General features: G+C 58.6%; 7 protein-coding genes across 7 annotated transcripts; 2 read left to right on the top strand and 5 right to left on the bottom strand.

Annotated features, from left to right (window-relative positions):
* Positions 1 to 3: 3 nt before the first annotated feature.
* On the bottom strand, positions 4 to 5,163 carry BDZ90DRAFT_230483 (hypothetical protein). Its single transcript, XM_025505486.1, has one exon. It carries the CDS (start codon positions 5,080 to 5,082, stop codon positions 169 to 171), a length of 4,914 nt encoding a protein of 1,637 aa, XP_025364227.1. The 5' UTR covers positions 5,083 to 5,163; the 3' UTR covers positions 4 to 168.
* A 152-nt stretch (positions 5,164 to 5,315) lies between these two features.
* Positions 5,316 to 7,730, bottom strand: BDZ90DRAFT_230482 (DNA ligase/mRNA capping enzyme). Its single transcript, XM_025505485.1, has 9 exons — positions 7,497 to 7,730; positions 7,285 to 7,423; positions 6,975 to 7,210; positions 6,614 to 6,902; positions 6,258 to 6,535; positions 6,148 to 6,180; positions 5,966 to 6,071; positions 5,780 to 5,885; positions 5,316 to 5,687 (listed from the first exon to the last, which is right to left on the bottom strand). The coding sequence occupies exons 1-9, from the start codon at positions 7,604 to 7,606 to the stop codon at positions 5,521 to 5,523; spliced, it is 1,464 nt and encodes a 487-aa protein (XP_025364226.1). The 5' UTR covers positions 7,607 to 7,730; the 3' UTR covers positions 5,316 to 5,520.
* A 390-nt stretch (positions 7,731 to 8,120) lies between these two features.
* Positions 8,121 to 9,514, bottom strand: BDZ90DRAFT_258526 (putative guanine nucleotide-binding protein alpha-2 subunit; the record flags this gene model as incomplete). Its single annotated transcript, XM_025508083.1, has 5 exons — positions 8,121 to 8,551; positions 8,632 to 8,810; positions 8,884 to 9,032; positions 9,114 to 9,263; positions 9,335 to 9,514. 5 exons carry the CDS (start codon positions 9,512 to 9,514, stop codon positions 8,121 to 8,123), a joined length of 1,089 nt encoding a protein of 362 aa, XP_025364225.1.
* Positions 9,515 to 10,239: 725 nt separating this feature from the next.
* BDZ90DRAFT_230478 (acyl-CoA N-acyltransferase) lies at positions 10,240 to 11,358 on the top strand. The gene is made up of 2 exons (XM_025505484.1): positions 10,240 to 11,019; positions 11,099 to 11,358. Exons 1-2 carry the CDS (start codon positions 10,551 to 10,553, stop codon positions 11,263 to 11,265), a joined length of 636 nt encoding a protein of 211 aa, XP_025364224.1. The 5' UTR covers positions 10,240 to 10,550; the 3' UTR covers positions 11,266 to 11,358.
* BDZ90DRAFT_230477 (hypothetical protein) lies at positions 11,109 to 12,723 on the bottom strand. The gene has a single exon (XM_025505483.1). It carries the CDS (start codon positions 12,546 to 12,548, stop codon positions 11,364 to 11,366), a length of 1,185 nt encoding a protein of 394 aa, XP_025364223.1. The 5' UTR covers positions 12,549 to 12,723; the 3' UTR covers positions 11,109 to 11,363.
* An 865-nt stretch (positions 12,724 to 13,588) lies between these two features.
* BDZ90DRAFT_217060 (putative cyclophilin b) lies at positions 13,589 to 14,378 on the bottom strand (the record flags this gene model as incomplete). Its single annotated transcript, XM_025504299.1, has 3 exons — positions 13,589 to 13,967; positions 14,046 to 14,152; positions 14,226 to 14,378. The coding sequence occupies 3 exons, from the start codon at positions 14,376 to 14,378 to the stop codon at positions 13,589 to 13,591; spliced, it is 639 nt and encodes a 212-aa protein (XP_025364222.1).
* Positions 14,379 to 14,813: 435 nt separating this feature from the next.
* BDZ90DRAFT_230476 (hypothetical protein) lies at positions 14,814 to 16,715 on the top strand. Its single transcript, XM_025505482.1, has 5 exons — positions 14,814 to 15,043; positions 15,116 to 15,172; positions 15,256 to 15,375; positions 15,454 to 15,852; positions 15,917 to 16,715. Exons 1-5 carry the CDS (start codon positions 14,942 to 14,944, stop codon positions 16,646 to 16,648), a joined length of 1,410 nt encoding a protein of 469 aa, XP_025364221.1. The 5' UTR covers positions 14,814 to 14,941; the 3' UTR covers positions 16,649 to 16,715.
* Positions 16,716 to 18,926: the final 2,211 nt, after the last annotated feature.

Genomic DNA, 18,926 nt, shown 5'->3' with positions numbered 1-18,926 from the left:
GTCATCAGACCAATTTCATCCAACAATGTCGCCAATGAGCACCTTCAATCGGATTGAAAGGCGCAGATGGAACAGAGAATAAGGTACACTTGTTATCCCTTCGCATTAGTCGAGTCTGCTCTACCTGAAGCCCTACCCCAAAGCCTCGCACATCGCACGTCTAACCTCTCATTTGCTCCCACCGCCGCTGACCCCACTGACCGCTCCAGCCTCAACCGCCATGCTATAGAAGATTGAATCCCTTTTGCTCAGCAAGTCCTTCGGGCTTGCAAACTCAGCCAGCGCTCCGTCCTTGAGCACAAGCACCCGATCGCTCTCCAGGATAGTCGGCAGTCTGTGCGCAACAGTAATCGTCGTTCCATGGAACTGCTCGCGCACAATCTTCTGGATGTACTCGTCCGTCTCCAAGTCGATGGAGGATGTGGCTTCATCCAACACCAGCACCTTGGCGCCTCGCAGCAAGGCACGGGCAATACAGATGAGCTGCCTTTGCCCGGCAGAGAAGTTGCTCGCTCCCTCGGAGAGCTCGGCGTCTAGCTGTCCCTTCATTGACTGGACGTGGTCTTTGAGCTTGGCCTGTTCCAGAGCACGCCAGAGAGCTTGGTCCGTCGATGCGCCTGTGGGGTCGAGGTTGTCTCTGAGGGAACCGCCCCAAAGACAGGCGTCTTGCGGAATGATGGCAATCGAGGAACGCAGCTCCTTGAGGCCGATGGTGCTCGTGTCTACTCCGTCGAGAACGATTGAGCCCCCGGTCGCCTCGATGATGCGGAACAAGGCGAGCGTAAGGGACGATTTGCCAGCGCCTGTTCGGCCGACGACGCCAATCCTCTCTCCGGGCTTGATGCTCAGGGAGAGCTTCTTGAGCACGAGCGGCAAGTGCTCACGATAGCGCGTGCTGTAGTCCTTGAACTCGATGGCTCCCTCTGTCGGCCACTCGCGAGGTGGCGCATTGTCCGGTCCAGATTCGTAGGGTGCCTCAGGGGACAGCTCGGCGTATTGAATCGCTCGTTCCACCGAGACAATGTTCTGCTCGACCTCACTGGCTGAGCGCACCACCCAGTTGAGGGCCTGAGTAGTCGAGAGAGCCTGGCTCATCATCAGCCCCACGAGCCCAGCATCAATGCCAGAGATATTGCGCGTGATGAGCGCGACGGCGAGCGACGAGGCCGTGAGGATGACCATTGCTCCCATGAACTCGATGCGAACCGCCAACCAGCGGTTGGTTGAGACCGAGGGAAAGTAGGCCTGCTGGTTACGGTCCACGCGCGTCTCATTTGTTGCGATAAAGCGCTCCGACTGACCAAAGGCGCGAATCGTCGAGAGGCCGCCAAGGGATTCTTGGAACCAGGAGAAGATCGGAGACTTGCTGACTGCATCGAGACGCTTGAGCTCGCGAGAGGTGGCGAGATAGTAGCGTAGGATGGCGCGGTAGGCAAAGTAGAGCGGGATGATCGCGATGAGGAATGGCGGAACCGATGCGCTAATGACGATCAGCACGCCAGCGACAACGACGAGCGTGCGGAAGAAGCCGTGCAGGACACGCGGCAACGTTTCGTCGATGGCGTTGACGTCTTTGGAGAAGCGATTGAGACTGACACCCACAGGTGTAGCCTCGAACCACTGCAGCGGGGAGCGCAGCACAGCATGGAACATGCTGTCGTGCCAGTGACGAGCGCTGGCAATGACGAGGTAGACGTAGAGAATGAAAGGCCCGATGCACACTGCGATGCTGGCGCCGATGCCGACGACGGCGTAGATGGAGAGGTAGAAGCGGGCGTCACCTGGTGTGCCGCCTTGGTGCGTGTCATTGTAGCTGCCCCACTGCTTGAGGACGATGTCTCGGCCGACTTGTAGGACTTGCGTGCCGATATGCGCGGCAAAGTAGCCAAAGAGAGCGAGACCAGATGCGGAGGCTGAAGAGGCGTAGCGCTTGTACACGTCCCATGAGACACTACCTTGAGCATTGGCCTCCTTGGCGGGTCGCAACGAGGCCTCTCGAAGCTGACGCATCGTCTCCTGCTTGACTTGCTTACGCGTGAGTGTCTTGGGTCGATGCATACTGGCCGAGGACATCCTGCGGGAGAGCTTGAGCTCGAGCTCCTCTTCGCTACTGCCGCGCAGCGTGTCGGAGTCGCCCTGACTGGACGGAGTCTTCGCGCCGGCCTCGACGTCCTCGTTGCCATTGCCCTGCTCCGTCTCCTGTTGACGACGATCTGACTGCTTGCCCAACCCAGTGATCAAGGCGTAGAGGTCGCCCTTCCTCGCCATGACCTCGTCATAGGTGCCCCGCTCATCCATCAAGATACCGCGGCGGAACGAGACAATTTGGTCGACCTGAGGTAGGAACGAGACCATGTTGGTCGTCAAAATTCGAGCCTTGCTCTTCAGCATGCCCTCCGGACCAATGACATGCTTGAATATGTGAGCACCAACGTGCGCGTCTACGGCCGCCAACGGGTCGTCGAGGAGGTAGATGTCTGCGCGTGCGTAGCAAGCTCGAGCAAGAGCCACCCGAGCTCGCTGTCCACCGCTGAGCGAGACTCCCTTCTCTCCAATCTCTGTCTGGTCTCCATCCTGCATGATTGCAAAGTCAGGCTCGAGGGCGCACGCCTTGATGACACGCTGGTAGAACTCCTCCTCATAGCGCAGACCGAAGAGGATGTTGTCACGAATCGTGGCACCCATGGCCCAGCCGCCTTGTGTAAAGTAGGCTGTGCGGCCGCGTACGTAGCACTGCCCGTCGCTGCGGTACATCTCACCCAAGATGGCGCTGAGCAGTGAAGACTTGCCGTCACCAACCTTACCCAGTACGGCAAGCAGCTCGCCCTTGCGTACAGACAGGTTGAGGTCCTGTAGTGTTGGCATTGGTGCATCTGCGGCCCATTTGAAGTCGGCGTCCTTCAGCTCGACCAGAGGCTGGCTGTATCGTTGGGCAGAAGTCGGTGGCTCAGCGACGGCGTTCGGGTCCTCCTCGTGCTCGTTGACCTCGACGACGCGGGCGTTCTCATCCAGCTCGCCAGCGTCGAGGAAGCTGGCCAGACGTCGAGCGGACACTAAGGCCTGAATCCAGGCGGTCACGATGCCTGCAAACATGGCGAGCGGGAACTGGAGCAGCTGGTAGAGAGACAGAGCCGGGAAGATGACATCTGCGGTGAGAGGCTTGTCCGACGTGATCGAGTAGGTGATAAAGGTAGCAAGCGATACGAAGAAGGGGATGGCCGACCAGAAGAAGTTGAAGAAAGCATTGACCGCTCCAGCCCAGCGAAGGAGCTTCAATTCCTCTCCGTTGCGTACCTCGAAGAGCTTCTTTGTAAAGGCCTCCTCCCATGCAAAGAGCTTGATTGACTTGATGTTGGTGAGGATCTCGTTCATCATCTTCGTGCGCTTGTCCTTAACTTTCATGTTGCGCTCGGCGAGAGAGCGCATGTACTTGGCAAGCATGGTATTCAGAGGGATGCTGAAGACCATGACGAGGACACCGGCGAACGCAGGCCAGCCCAGAAGGTTGTAGAGGGAGATGAAGGCGAGGAGCATCTGGAAGACACTGGACCAGATGATATGGCCGTAGGTGCACAGGTCCTGAAGGCGGGTGGCATCGACGGACATGAGGTTGACGATCTCGCCCGTGCTGCGCGTGCCGCGCTCGTCATTGCTCAGGCGCAGCGATTTCTTGTAGATGGCCGAGATGAGGCCAGCTCGGACACGCATACCCGTGACGAAGCAGCGTTGGAAGTAATTGTGAAGTACGGCCGTCTGCGTGACTGCGACGAAAAAGAGGCCGAAGGTGATGATGAACCCGCGACCAGCAGGCTCGGCGGTCACGTCTTCGGTACGGCGAGCGTCGTCCCAAGTTGAGACGAACTGAAGCAAGCGCCTCAGCAGCTGCGGCTGGATGAAAGCGAGCGAGTCCTGTACAGCCTTTAAGATACCAGCGATGACGTACGTGCCGCCAAAGGAGTACGTGAGGGCGGTCCAGAATTTTGGCGCGCCGTCCGAGGTGCGCTTCGTCTTGTAGTAGTGATCAAACTTGTCGCCCAAGCTCTCAGAGTCTTCGCCAGGTGGCAATGACCACAGGTCATTCTCGGTGAGGTACTTGGAAGCTCCCAGCTTCATCATTGGGTTCATCCACCAGAAGCTGAGGCGACTGAAGATGTTGGCTGTGTTCTCTGGGCACTCCTTATCGAGACCCGTCGAGTATGCAACTTTGGCCTCGGGGTCTGCGCCGACGTCGCCGAATGCAGAGCCATTATTCTCGCCGCCATTGCTACCACCGAGGCCGTTGATGGCAGAGCCTTCTCGCACCTGGTGAGATACGGGGTTCACCTTGCCATCCCCCTTCTTCTGCCCGACTTCAACTCCCGCACATTCGATGGCAAAGACTATGGCAATGATGACGCTGCGAGCGATGAAGAGAGCGAGAAGCGACTTGCCTCCGAGCGTCTCCTTGTACGGCGACGAGCGGTTGAGGTAGGTGCGCACCCATGCTGCGGCGAAGGCGGTATGGGCAAGCCAGTAAAAGAGAAGAATAGTCGACGACGATCGGGTACGAGTGTGGTTGTATCCTTGCAGAGGAATCGCTAGAAGGTAGCCTACCAGCGTGACGATACCAGCATACAGGGAGATCGTGTGACTGTGGAGGCCGACGATGATGGAGGGCAGAGTGGCAATCGCAGCCACGATGACGAGTGCATGCTTGAGGCCCAGAAGTATGCGGGAGAGGGGTGTTAATGTCCTCTCTGGCTTGCGTGAGAGGCGCGAGAGCTCAAAGGATGCGCAGAAGGAGAGAACGAGTGCTGAGCCGATCCACAGGGTGAGCTGCTGGAAGCAAGGCGACAGGTCGAAGCTGCGGACCGGGCTGAAGGGACCCCAGCCTTCCTTGTCTGGGCAGAGAGACGAAAGTGGGCGACCGCCATCGTTGGCACCCTTCTTGAAAGCCCAGAAGATGTCATTGGGCGTTGTCGAGGCGTGATGACTATCGGCAGGCATTGTCGTGTGAGGCGGCTCGATCCAGAGCGAGGCGCCATCGGGTGACCAGAGGCCTTGCAGCAGCCCCCTCAAGGCGCCGGTGTGCCATGATTCCATCTCTTCCAGTCAGCTCGACAGAGTCTGGGAAGATGATGAGAATTTGTGAGCGCTGAAGAGAGCAAGATCGGGGGGATCGGTGGAAGGAAGAGGAGCACAAAGACGGCGGGCTGCTCAGCTTAGGCTCATTTGATTTCCCTCGCCGCCGCTGCAGGGGCGGACGGACGCGCCGCCCTCCATCGGCGCAAGATCGAGAAGTCAAGGCAGTCCACGGGCGTAAGGAATTGAGAGAGATCGCATTATAGAGCAACGACAAGGACTGAAAGAAGGCTCGTCGTGGTGCGTATTATGATGATGATGATGATGATGATGATGATGATGACGACGACGATGGTGATGACGATGATGATGATGGTATAGATGACTCTAATGACGTTGCTCGCTCTCTCCTCTCTCCTCCCTCACACCTCCTCTTTCACCCTCAACCCTGCTCCTCCCTCACACCTCCCACGGCGGCACGAGCTGAGCAGCCTCGAGGTCGGCAGCCACTGCCTTTAGGAACTCTTCGTCGTCTTGCTTCCGCTTCTTGCGGATCTGTGTAGCGGCGACTTCAGGGTCCTTTGGCTGCGTGCGGTCATAGCATACGCCCTCGTAGACCGGGATGCCTGAGGTGGGCGTCGCAGGCGGGCAGAGTGAGGAGCAGAATGATGTATCAGAGGGGCTGCACGAGTGCTGTGTGCTTTTGACGTCTACTCACGGGGCGTGCCGTCTTGGAACAATCCGCTGCAACGGTACTTGACAAGGACGCCCTTCTCGGGCAAGTCGTTCCCCAAGTGCATCGACTCGGTCATGCCCATCCCAATCTAGAATGCGATCGCGCCACGGGGCCACAATGGAGATCAGCAAAGGTCCCAACCCTCTACAAAGCCGCGAAGGTACGCACATCGACGGCCTTGCCCGAAGCCATGCGGACGCGCAGAGACTCATGGCGGTGGCTCCGGGCGCCGACGCCGCGATTGGTTCCCTCCATCACTCCCTCTCCATCGTCCCTGCAGAGGGAATGAGAGCATAATCTGGGTCAGCGAGGTACAGAGCCACTGGCCGTAGGTCCGTCCTCTTACTCACCACCTCTTGACCTTGCGACAGTGCATCGAGCGCCTACGGATGATTGTCGAGGTGCAGCAGGGACGGCGGTCAGCTCGCACTACTCGAGTCAGATGATCAGATCCGCTCACCTCCTCTCGTAGGGGCTATTGCGCCTGCGCAGCATCGCACCCTCCCCCGCCTGCAACATGATGGCGTCAACATATCTGTCCAGGTGAGCCTGCCCCTCGCACGCAATGAAAGGCAGAGTTGCCACCTTGCCACCAAACCTCCCTCTCAGCGCCTCGTCTGGGGTCAATTCCCCATCAGGCACTCGCTTCCTTGCCTCCTCCATCCTCTTCTCGAACGGCGCCTCGACGTCGGGCGCATCGAAGACGAAGAAGTTGATCGTCGACCAAGCCCGAGTGTCCTGCGAGGGGTGGCGTATGGGTCAGCTCTGCCGTCTGAGGCACGCCAGCGTTTCCAAGCGCTATATAAGGATGCTCACGGCCCTCTGACACATGCCGCTCAAGACCTCAAACCCGTCCCTCTCGCGCCAGAGCTCCCCGTCCAAGGCAAAGCCTTTCGGCAGTTTCTCGATGAACCAATGAGGAGCTTTCCAATCCAGATTGGTACGAGAGACGAGCCGATCTCCCGTCCAATACGCTCGAACGCCATCGAGCTTCTCGCTCATCCACCAGCCTGTAGGATCCAGCTTTGTATCCCACTTCTCGGCCTGCATGATGGCAATGGCGCTCGTAGGGTCGAAATCCTTTCTGATAGCGCGACCGTTGAAGCTGCCGAGGTGATGTTAGAGGCGGACGTCAGTCTCCACTTCATTGTAAGAGCAGCGAGCAGGTGATACGCACGTGCAATTACCCCTCCAGTCCGTCTCGTACCCCTCCCCTAGGGATGTGCCCTTTGGGCCGAGCATGGACCTGTTGCTGCTGCTGCCGCTGCTGCCGCTGCTGCTGCTCGTGCCCGCCTGCTGCTCCTCTCGCACCCGTTCTCGAGCGGCGACGTATTCCTCCCAGTCGAAGGGCGCTGCTTCCTTCTTTTGGCGCTTTGACTCTGCGTACGTAGGTGCCGTCGCGTCGGTAGGACCCTGAGACGGCAAAGAGAGCAAGCATAAGCTCCTCTTCGCGCTTTACTGAGCCGCACGCAATACCTTGGACTTACCGCAGCGCGCTGTCGGGCGGCCTCGTATTCCTTGCCGAGAATCTTTGCGAGGTGAGGACAGGACCGAGCGGCGACGGACGAGGCACCCTGAGCGTTCTGAAAGGAGGAGCATGTACAGGTGTAGTGTCCCTTGACGGTTCTGCGCATGAGGGGAGGAGCGTGAGCTCTGTAACAGAAGCACCCAAGTCGAAGCATAGATTAGGGCGACTGACCTCTTGATTCGGTACGGTCGCTTGCCCGAGCCTTGGACCTCGACTACCTCTCCTACTGCGAGCAGCCGGCTCGGCTTCACCCCACCGACCTCCGCCGTCGTGGGGTCCATGATGTTGTGCTAGGAAGCGAGGCAGCTTACTTCATGAGCGATCGAGAATTGGCAAGCAAAGATGTCGTAAGGCGTTGGAGGTAGCCTTAGGCTCAAAGAAGGGGGGGGGATGAGCGAATGGTAGAATGGTAGCAGAGGAAAGCAGCCTCCTTGCTCTCAATCAACACTTTCGCTCCCAGTCCGCCCTAAGAACCCAATTTACGCGTCTCCCTTTCCGTTGCCCCTCGTCGCGTGGTTTGGTGTCGCAATGAGTGACGCGAGGGGACATGCATTACTCGAGAAAGAATATGATGGAGAGACGGCCTCGCTGAGACAGAGAGGGTACTATAGGAGCTGTAGAAAGATGTCGAGCGATGATTATGAAGGAGACGCGATGCAAGATTAGCGTGTGACGAAGTAGAAACTAGTGGCATCGTAGGAGGAGAAGCAGTAGTAGGTGCGGTATAGCGAAGGAAAGAGATGCCGCGATCAGCAGTGGGAAAGGCTATGACAGTCGAGTAGCCGCAACTGCCGTTTACAGGAGATTATCGCGCAGTGACCGTGTCAAAATGGTGTCGGTTACCGACGCCATGACGATCTTGAGCAGTGCTGGGTCCGTCGCGTTGGTGAAGCTGCAGTACACGTCCTTGGTTTGCGATCTGTTCAGCTGCAAGAACCTCGTCCGAATGTACGACTTTGCTGCCTCGATGTCTCCGTCCTCACCCTCGTAGTCCGGAAACCAGACACGGATGGGAGACTTGCTTGCTTTGTCCTCGAAGATGTCCACCTTGTTGAGGAAGAGGATGAAGGAGGTGCGCAGAAACCACTTGCTGTTGCAGATCGAGTCAAAAAGCATGAGAGCTTCGTACATCTGGTTGGAGCGTTGATCTTCAACGAGGCAGCAGTCATACCCGCTGAGGGCGACGATGAAGAGGACGGCCGTGACATTTTCGAAGCAGTGGATCCCTTTTGAAGGAAAACAAGAGAAGAAGAGTCTGGAGTCAGTTGCTGGAGTCAAGAAAGCTCGCTCCGGTCTTGCGCCTCACACTTCTTGCGCTCCGAGCGTTGACCGCCGACGTCAAAAATGCGGTATACGTGCTCCCTCAATGGAAAGATCGTCTCGATGATTCCCGTCGTCTTGTTCCTGCAGTGAAGGATGTCGGCGTCTGTCGGCATGTAGTCGCGATCGAAGAGACGATCAAGCTGGGCGTAGAAGTACGGGAGGCTGCGCAGAACGGGTGAGAGAGGGATGAACAAGCTGCAGACGAGCGGCTGTACGGGACCAGACGTATACATACTTGTCGGGCAAGGCAAACTCGGGCCCTCTGCTGTGAGCTTCTTGCACGCCCGTGTCTTTCCACAGGAGCTGTAGAGGCTCGAGGTAAGATGCTGGAAAGGCCTCTCCTTCAGCAATGTCCGGCAGAGTGACGAAGAGTGAGAAGAACAACTGCGCAAAGCGAAGAAGATCTGGGTCAGCATGCGAACAGCCTCGACAGCTTGCAGCACAAATGTAGCTCATTGGACTAACCTCATAGTCTCTGTGCTCTAGCTTCTGCTCAAGCTCCTCCATGATCTCGAGCAGCTGCTTCATCCCGGTGCAGACGTTCTGGAAGACTTGCCGACGATAGCTTTCCCTCTCTTGAACAGTGAAATCGATGCTGTGGATCAGACGCATGGACTGCAGCGGCGGAGCAGCGCAGCTAAGGTCAGAATCATTTCCGCAGCATCCTCGCACAAGCCGGATCTTACCTTGAGGATTGTCGACTTGCCCGACTCTCCAGCCCCCAGCAGCAGAAGCTTGACCTCTCTCGCTTGCCGTCTCTCATCGTCCTTGATGAGTCTGTCGAGCTCTCTGCTCCTGGCTACGTCCGAGGAGCCTGCCCCGATACCATCCGCAGCGGTCGTTGCGGATGAGCAGCAGGCGCCCATTTCGGGGCGTGAAGATGGCTGGGATGCTGCTGCTGCGGTCGAGCTGGACAAAGGGAGGCCGCGGGCGTTGAGGATTGGTCGCCACTTTCAAGGCCTGCCTTTAAGCTTCAGAACCTGCCCGAACTGCAGCGGACCCACAAGGGAGTGTAATGCCCACGACACAAAGTCGCAGCGGGGACCCGGCAAAGGTCGTGGAAGCCTGCTGTTTCCGCGTTGAACTTGATCAGTGACGAGGCGAGCAGGCGGCGACTCGAGGTGTGCGCTACGTGAGATTGCCGCTTAACCTATCCTCCGTCTTTTTCTCGAGGAAGCAAGGCGATTTGACGAGCTTGAGAGCTCAAGCGGGAACTCGAGCAAAGGCAATTGAGTCAGGCGCGGCCGAGAAAGAGGGGACGGATCTTTCGTTGCTTGCTGCCTGCCCGCCTGCCTTACGCCCTGAGTCGAGGGAGATGAGTCGTTCCGGCGTGCTCTCGGCCAGTCAACTGGTCACTGGCTTTGACATGGGCTTGGGCTTGGACTTCAAGTCGAGAGTCGGACGATGATGCGGTGATGGATGGCATCGAAGACGCGAAGCAAGCGAACATGGCTTTCCCCATGCTAGCCGCCCGGCGGCTCAACGCATCCAATAATGACCGCTTCATGCACGAGCGGACAGAGACGAGGCCGAGCGAGAATCGAATGTGCGACGTCCGCCCGCCTCGCATGAGGCCGCTCCCGCCCGCGTGGCAGAGGGCGAATGGGGCAGAGCAGGAGCCTGCCGGCCTCTCCAACGGCTCGACTCCTCCTCGCGACGTCAGAGAGCGGCTCTACATCGATCGTCAAGATACGCCCTCGCCTTCGAGGATCACCGCAATACAGCTTACCGGTACAGAAGGCAAAGAGGAGGTCAAGAAGGGCACGCCGGCCGGCTCGCGAGATCAGCCCTGATCGGCAGGCTGTTGACCGGTGCAGCGCTGAAAGGTACGGAGCCTGACCGCTCCCAAGGCAGCCAGAGGTCACGGTCTGATTTTGTCGGCGCCGAACCACTGACACAGTGATGGGCCCGGGCCAGATTGCGACAGCTGTGCGGCATGAAGGCATGCTCTACTCGCCCTATCACTCAGAGCTGGAACTCCCGACAATCGCGGCCTTGATCGAAAAAGAGCTCTCAGAGCCCTACATCATCTACACGTACCGGTACTTCTTGAATCAGTGGCCCCAACTCTGTTGGCTCGCACGTGATGCTGCCACCAATACACCAACAGGCGTGATAGTATGCAAGCTCGATCGCCACCTGAAGGGGGAACGCAAGATGCGAGGCTACATTGCCATGCTCAGCGTTCATCCTGATTGGAGGGGTAAAGGGATCGCCTCGCACCTTGTGAAGCTGGCGATGGCTGCCATGATCCCAATGGGGGCGGACGAGGTTGTGCTGGAGACAGAGGTGGACAATGTGGCTAGCTTGGCGCTTTACGAGCGTTTGGGTTTCATCAGAGAGAAGAGGATGTACAGCTTTTACCTCAATGGTGAGAGACCTAGTACCCTCAGATTGGAGTCCGCGAGCTGACAGAGGACCCTACGACCTTCGCATGATCGCTCGCACAGGCAAGGACTGCTTTCGTCTGGTTCTCTCCCTCCCTAATAAGGTCAAGCATCTGATCCTCGCATCAGTGGAGCTCCCTGCAGCCGCGAAACCCGCAGAGACGAGACCATCACTAGGCGGTGCTTCTCACTCCTTGAGATTTGGAGACTCGATAGGTGGCATTCTGTAGGATACGAAGGTGGGACGCACGAGGAAGTAGAGACAATGTAGAACAACAGCGTGGCCGAGCCTGGGCTGGAGACGATGACTTGCGATGCCGTCCGCCCGTCACCGTACGACAGCCAGCTCCCTAGCCGCCAGTCTTGGAGAGCGCGACCCTGCGCGACGCCCTGATGCTCCATCGGGAGGCGAAAGGTTCTCCGCGCCCCTGCCTCCGACTGCTAGATTGCCCCCACCATCGGGCGTCGAGGGAAAGCTACTGACACTGTCCCTTGCCAATGGGCTGGACTGAAAGGGTTGAGCAGTCAAAGCAGCCGCCAAGGGGCCAGACGGGGCAGCTACACCTCCAACCCCACCTCCCGCTCCCCCGCTTGCCCCAGCACTGTTGCCACTTCCGTTCGTCTTGACTGGGGTCTGCTGCTCCGGACTCTTGCCGGATCGACGTGTCGTAGAGCTCGACGATCCATTCATCGGCTCAACGGCGCTGCCGTTGCTCGCATGAGCCGTAAGAGGTATGGGCGATGCACCTCGAGAGATGGGCCGGCGCACCCTGCCATTTGAGCTCGTGGACCCTGTTGCCCCAGGTACCGTGAGAAGATCGCCGCTCCCTGACCCGTGGATGCTGTCAGGCCCCACACTACCATTCACGCTGCGTGCCACGGAGCTGCCCCTGCTACCATGACCGCGTCGGTTCTCCCCAGCCACCGCCTTGCCCCCTCGAGCGCTCTTTCTCGTGGCCGGTGTGCCCACCGCGCTCGTTGAAGCTGAAGCGTTGCCGGCAGGATACGGGCTTTCGCTCCTCTTGACGGAGTCCCTGGCGCGCTTCCCCATCTTCTCGCCCACACCCAGCCTGACCAGCTCGTCCTTCTCGCGTTGTCGCTTCTCCGCCTCACGCCTCGCTGCGAGGGCTTGCTTGGCTGCCGCTTCGCGTGCTTTGAAGAGTGCCGTCCCTGGTGCGCCGGGGTATCGGGTATTGTAGGGCGCGAGGAGATGCTCGGACTCTTTCGTGCTGCTGGTGTCGAGAAGCTGGAAGAGGGCCACGGGAGTTGGGTAGGGACTGTAGCGCGGGCTACTGGATGAGGACGAGGAGCCGGCGGCAGTCGGGCGAGCGGAGCTGTCGCCTCCCTCGCCGGTGCTGCGCCCAGCTGCGTTGCTGTTACCATCTGACGAGGCAAGAGGAGAGCGAAATGCGCCGACTTTTCGAGGCCGTCGAGGCTGAGGCTGTTGAATGGTGTTGGAAGGCAGGGCCGGTAGGATGGACATGGCCGGCGAGGTCGAGCGAGAGGTTACCATACTGGACGAGGGGCGGAGGTGGGGCGGCGGGCCGGGCAACAGCTGCGACTATATGCAGCCAAATGTGGCGAGCTGGAACGAGATCGAGTCGAGCAGAATCTCAGGGGCAGAAGGAGGAACAGCGAAGACAACGACGCGATTTGGTGGTGAGATAGGACGAGTGGATCGGGATGAGACTTTGGCCTCTCATTCCCCCTCCCTTGCCTTGCCCCCCGGCCGTCGATCGGCCTTGATTTCGATTTGGACTCGTCCCCCCGCGCTTGCTTTCGTGTCAAGGCAAGCAGCCGCTGCTTCCGCCTCCTCTGCTTTGATGCCGTCCCACGCCGCGGCAGCTGCAGCGTCGACGGACAAAGGCGCAACATGGTGGAGGCAGCGCAGCGCAGAGCAGAGAGCAGAGCAAGTCGGCGGCCGGCGAGCTGGGCTGACTGAGGACAGAGCGGGGCGTCAAGCGGGCGTGGTACTCGATGGCGGAGGAAGTGGTGGGCGAGAGAGGGTACCGTGAGACTGGCATTGGTACGACCATGGGCGAGCCGGAACAGGAAATATATATGAACATGCAGAAGAAGGCCTAGTCGCTACGACTGGTAGGCAAGCCCTCGTACTTTCCCTTGGAGTCCTTGCCTCCCCACCAGCCCTGTCGGTGGCCGACATACGCCAACATGAAGAAGGAACCAAACACAAAGAAGACCACGACGAGCGTCTCGAGTAGGCTCATGTCTCCGGGTGACTGCCAATGTTCGAGCTTGTGCGAGGTAGCAGCGGCCGCTGCCGATGACTGAATTTCTGCAATCTTGTGGGCAATCTCCTGCAGCGAGCCCTCTTGATTGATCGGCGTCGTGCCCACTGGTCCAACCTCTACGCCAGCGATGGGTTGGATGGCGGGTGCAGGCTGTGACGGCGGCCAGAGAGCGAGTAGTAGAAGTGTCAGATTGACTTTTGCATTGCAACTGAAGACATTTTGACCCCCCGCCCCTCTCCCTCCTATCGCAGCCCTCCTCCTATCCGTCCTCATCCTCCTCGACCTGCTCCCTTCGATGCAATCAGAGCTCCTCGTGACCGCCACGCACCGCTGCAGCTTCGGCGGCAGTCAGCTCGCCGCTCTTCTTGATCTTGACGTCTTCCGAAGGCTTGTCTCCGAAACTCTTGGGGACGCTCTCGATGTACTTGACGACGTCCATTCCAGAGAGGACGCGGCCGAAGACGACGTGCTTGCCATCAAGCCATCCAGTCTTGACAGTGCAGATGAAGAATTGCGAGCCATTGGTGTCACGGCCTGCGTTGGCCATCGACAGGACACCTGGCCCCTCGTGTTTGAGGTCGAAGTTCTCATCCGCGAAACGGCTTCCGTAGATTGACTTGCCTCCGCGGCCGTTGCCATCCGTGAAGTCACCACCCTGAATCATGAAGTTGTTGATGACGCTGAGCATGGCGTTGTGAGACTCGTCGTCAGCAAGGGACAGGGGCTAGGACAGCTTATTCGCGACTGCGCTCGCTCACCGGTGGAAGATGGATCCCTCGTAGCCAAAGCCAGGCTTGCCGGTGGCCAGCTGCACAAAGTTCTCGACGGTCTTGGGGACGACCTTGCCGTACATGCACATGGTGATCTGCAGGCAGAGAAGTATCGAGAAGGTCAGCTTGAGTCGCATGCCCATCACTACGCCTTCGACTGCAACTTACTCGTCCTACATCCTTGGAGCCGTGAGCAATGTCAAAGTAGACGGTATTTGTGCACGTCGTGTCCGGAGCAGCCTGCACTGATGAGGTGGACAGGGCAAGAATGATTGCCACCGCTGAGACGACGAGGCTGAGAAGATGTGATGCAGCCCTCATGATGACGAAGAAATGAGATGGTGATGGGGGGAAGTAGGAAGGAGCGAGCGGGCGAGCCAGAGGGCGGACGGACGGCCTCCTAGGCGCCCACGCAGCAAAGCCATCCCCGCTTGCCGCTGGCGGCGGCGGGCCAGAGGGCGCTTGTTCTGCGCGCCCGCGATGCCAAGCGAGTCCAACAGGGCTCAAACGCTCTATGGTACGTAGTCTGGACGGCTACAACAACGATGCACGACCATAGCTGCGACAAGAGAATCCAACAATCAATGGCCATCAGTGTTGCGAGGTCGCATCTCCATTCGCTCTTGCTGGCAAGCACTATCGCTGGCTCTCAGGAGGCGATGCGCGAGGCCGACTCGCACGTCGGGACCTGAGGGTGGGCGAGGGCGCGGCAATTGCCATGGGAGCATTGTAGCGGCCCGACGGATTGTCGATGCCGTACTGTGGATCGCCGTGCATTGCCACAGGCCCATCCAGAGTAGATATCTCACTGCCCTGTGACTGTTCTCTTCCTTCTGTCATCCGCTCGCTCGCCTTTGGCCTCAGGCTGCCAGCCGCCGCCCAGGATGAGCGCCAACATCACTGACACGCCTACGATCGTCCCAGACGATAGTGCTAAGCAGGTCCATGCACTGACCGTTTCGACCGAAGCTTTGGCCATCGTCCTCGTGAGAAGTCAATCCTCGTCCGCTGTGGGCTCTGCCACTAATCTCTAGCATTCTGTCTCCTGCCCATCGCAGGGAGTTGTTGGCTGCGTTGGCGCCTTCTGTATCCTCTTTGCAGTCATGCACCGGTTGGTGGGTGACAATGAATTGAGCGGCCCGTCAAGCACAGGTTGCTGACTCACGTTGCTGCTCTTCCTCGACATTCTCGACATTAGTCCCAGCGCGACTTCGAAGCAGGAGATATCGATGTCCCTGACTTGGTTCCTCGACGACGCACTGGCGCAGGCGACGATGCCGGGTCGCAGTCAGCTCAATCTCGGGGCATCGCGACATCTGTACGTAAAACGTCTTCTACTCGACGGAGCCTCGGCCTTGCGCTGAGCCTACTCGGCCGTACCTTCTCGCCTGTCCAGATACTCGCAACCTTTCCTACTTTCGTCTGGCGTGCGCCTCAAAGCACTGCACCCCGCGAGATCGAGGATCAAGTTGGAGACACAGAAGCAGTCGAGATGAGCAATGCCATCGTCAAGACCGACGATGACACAGGTATTGCCGCTCGTCGAGCTGCTTCCGTTGACTTCATGACAGCACGTCGCCACCCCTTGACCGCTCATCGAGCTCGGAGCTTTCCTACGCCCCTGTGTACATCTGGGGTTGGTCACGACGAGGGCAGCAATCGTTCTAATAGCTGTGGAGGTTCGCCTCATCGCCTGAAGCGCAAAACGGCAGCTTCTCTCGAGTCTATTCAGTCTACGCTCGCCTCTCAGACGACTTGCCCCATCTGCACCGACGACTTTGGTGACGGCGAGATCGTAAGTGGCCTACGCGCATTCAGGAATCAATCTGGCTGACTGTTCGCCGTGCTCGTCCTCGCAGCTTCGTCATCTACCCTGCACGGGGAACCATCTTTATCACGCGACCTGCATTGATGAATGGCTCTCGCAGCATCGCAGCTGCCCGCTCTGCCGACAGGACCTCCAGCCTGAGAACAATGACGCCCAAGACGAGCTCGATCAGCCTGCGGCCAGCACCAGTGCGTCTCAGCAGTCGGGTCTCATCGCAACTCAAGCACAAGCATCGACCCAGAGCAGCGACTTGGTCGGCGTCAGCGGGTCGCTGCAGCTACCCTCGCGCTCCACAGCTGGCAGTAGGCCTTCCACCTCGACCTCGTGGAGGCGTCTGATCCTCAGCCAGAGGTTTGAGGAGTACCAAGCCCGCAAGAGAGCCCGGCGCCAGCAGCTGCTTGAGGCCAGGGACACAGGCAATGGCATTGAGCAGGTACCGAGCGCACTGACGACTGCGGCCGTCCCTCACGCCACGTACATCGTCGAGTCTTCCGGACAGCGTGCCACAACAGACAGCAACACCTCTCATCCAAACCGTCGTCTCCGCCTCCTACGACGTCTTCGAAACGAGTCACTGCCTATTCGCCCGCGACGCCCTCTTACGGCCTTGGGCACAGACCAGAATTCTCGTCACCCACGTCCCCGCCCCGGCACCTCCCCTTCCACTGCCAGCCGTGACTACGCGCCTCGCATCCCCCTCTCCGAGTCAGGCTTTGGTGCCGTTGATGAGTATGGGGGAATTCGGTTCATGCCCTTCATCTAGTCACGATACGTGAGGGCGGTGGGAAGAGTGAAACGAGCGAGCAATCAGCATGCCCCTTCCCTGTGTTTCCTTAATTGTCACCGAACCTGAAATTTGATTCGTCCATCATCCTCTCACGGCGATACGTCGGAGAGCTGCTGCGCTGTTGCCTTCGCGTTAAGGCCGCTCGCAGCTGATGAGCGGGAGCGCTGGCGATTCATCATGCTCACTCGTGATCATAAGATGAACGTCTTCGTCGACCTCATTGGCACTCAACTTCACCGAATGTAGCCTGCGTACATCTCATTCAATGAGACCTTCCTCTACCCAGCCCAGTGAGCGCAGAGTGCCAAAGGGAAGAAGGGAGGCGCTACATACGCGAGGTGGACGCCACTTCCTGCCGCGCAGACGGGGAAGGAGGATGACGATGATGACGACGATGACGACGATGACGATGACGATAGAAGTTTGATCGACGACTTGACAACGGAGTATCTCGACATCTCTGGCTTTGCAATCTTTCGATGGCCAAAAGAGGAGGAAGACGAGCTGCAGCGAAGGGACGCTGCGGCGCGTCCTCATGATCGTGTCGTTCAGACTCTTACGAAGCGAAAGAGATTGATCGACGCGAGCGGTGAAGCCTCAACAGCGGGGCTGCTCCCTGTCCAGGGCAAGCTTCGAGCTAAGGTCTCGTCGCCGGCCCCTGAGCAAGCTGCTACTAGGGCGGCACCGCATCAGTCAGGCGATCCTGTCTGGCGCCCTTGGTCAACGTCACTGGACATCGACGACAAGCCAGCTAGAGGAGAATCATCGACAGCCGTCGCCTCATCTGGCCCTCCAAAGTCCCGCAGACCAATGGCACGTCGGTCCAAGCCTTGGGTGCCTAGATCAGGTGAGATGACTCGAAGTGCGTTGGCGAGCAGGGCAAGAGGAAGCATATTGACAGCGTGGTGCATTGGTGAACCAGGACGTGCGACTCATTCAGGCAGCGACAAGGCGATTCAGCAGGCGCGTGAAGGTAGACACCAGGCAGCGATGCCCGTTCGCGGAGGTCACGGGCCTACGATGGGGGCGAGGGGCTTGCCGAAACCGCGGACTTAGCATCAGCGATAACGTACGCACTGCGTAATTGGGCTTGAACCCGCCGTCTGACGGCAGCGCAGCTCCTATCATGTCGGTACGTTGTTCAAATTGGTCGGTCTTGGGTTTCAGCCGCAATGATCACGCAGAAAGTCAGCTGCTCGGTTCAATCGTAACATGAAATCTTTTTCTCGCTCTCACTGGTAGGGCTGAAGGGTTCTTGCACCTGCTGTGTCGAGACTGGTACTTCGAGCCAAAGCTTACCTCTGTTCCGCCGCACTGCCTTCCTCTACCTACCTACTGTCAGCCATCATGCTGCTCAGAAATCTCGTGTCTGCTTTTCTGATGAAGGGGAACCTTTCGAGCGCTCTCCCTAATGAGGCGTGGCCGCTGCGCTGCAGCACGGTCTTCTCACGCCAGCACCCTCTCCCTCCAACAGGCAATGCGAGCCCGGACTACGGGACGATCTGTTCCCTAGGCGTGCAAGGCTGCATCTTGTCAGTACGCGGTGATGTCAGTTCCACACGTCCCAAAAGCCTTCGAACCCTTTTGCTTGGTGCCTCCTTGCCGCAGTGTCGGCCGCACAATACGAATTTCTGGCGTCGGCATCAACACCTCCGGTCCCATTCCCGGCACATACATCACAGCGTACGTTCTTGACCATCGTGGCCACGGCAATGTGACTGGATGTGGCTTTGAGGCGGCGTGGGACTGGAACTGGAGTGAGGACGGGGTGACTACCTACGACGGCAGCGGAGAGAATCGAGGAATACTGGGGTTCTTTACCATGGACCAGGACAACGTGGTGAGTGTCAGAAGGGCGATGTATGTGTTGTAGCGTTGATCGAGCGCCATTCATTTGCCTACGCACAGGTCGAGGACAATAAGCTCTCTTCCAGGCGAGCAGAGGATGACCTGGCGCTTTACTGCTCACCGCTAACTCCGCCCGTGAAGAGTGTAGCCGCCGAAGACAAGGCAACGCTGGCGCTTTGGCTCGACTCGTGGTCAGCCCACGCCCAATAGATTCCGTACGGCAACGTCAGATCGTGTCCCCTCACACGCATGACTTCTCTTGGCGAAGCCCTGGTCACAGGCGAGCTAAGCGGATGATGATGCGATGGTGGGGGCGAGGTACGCTTTGAAAGCGGCGAGAGATTGCACGTCACCCTGTACCCTCGCCGACGTCTAATCTTGGCCAGTATCACTGCAGAGCAAAAAA

This window comes from Jaminaea rosea (genome assembly GCF_003144245.1).
Source record: "Jaminaea rosea strain MCA 5214 unplaced genomic scaffold BDZ90scaffold_2, whole genome shotgun sequence".
NCBI lineage: Eukaryota > Fungi > Basidiomycota > Exobasidiomycetes > Microstromatales > Jaminaea > Jaminaea rosea.
The sequence above is the reverse complement of the archived record's forward strand: the minus strand, read 5'-3'. Positions and strand labels throughout refer to the sequence as shown.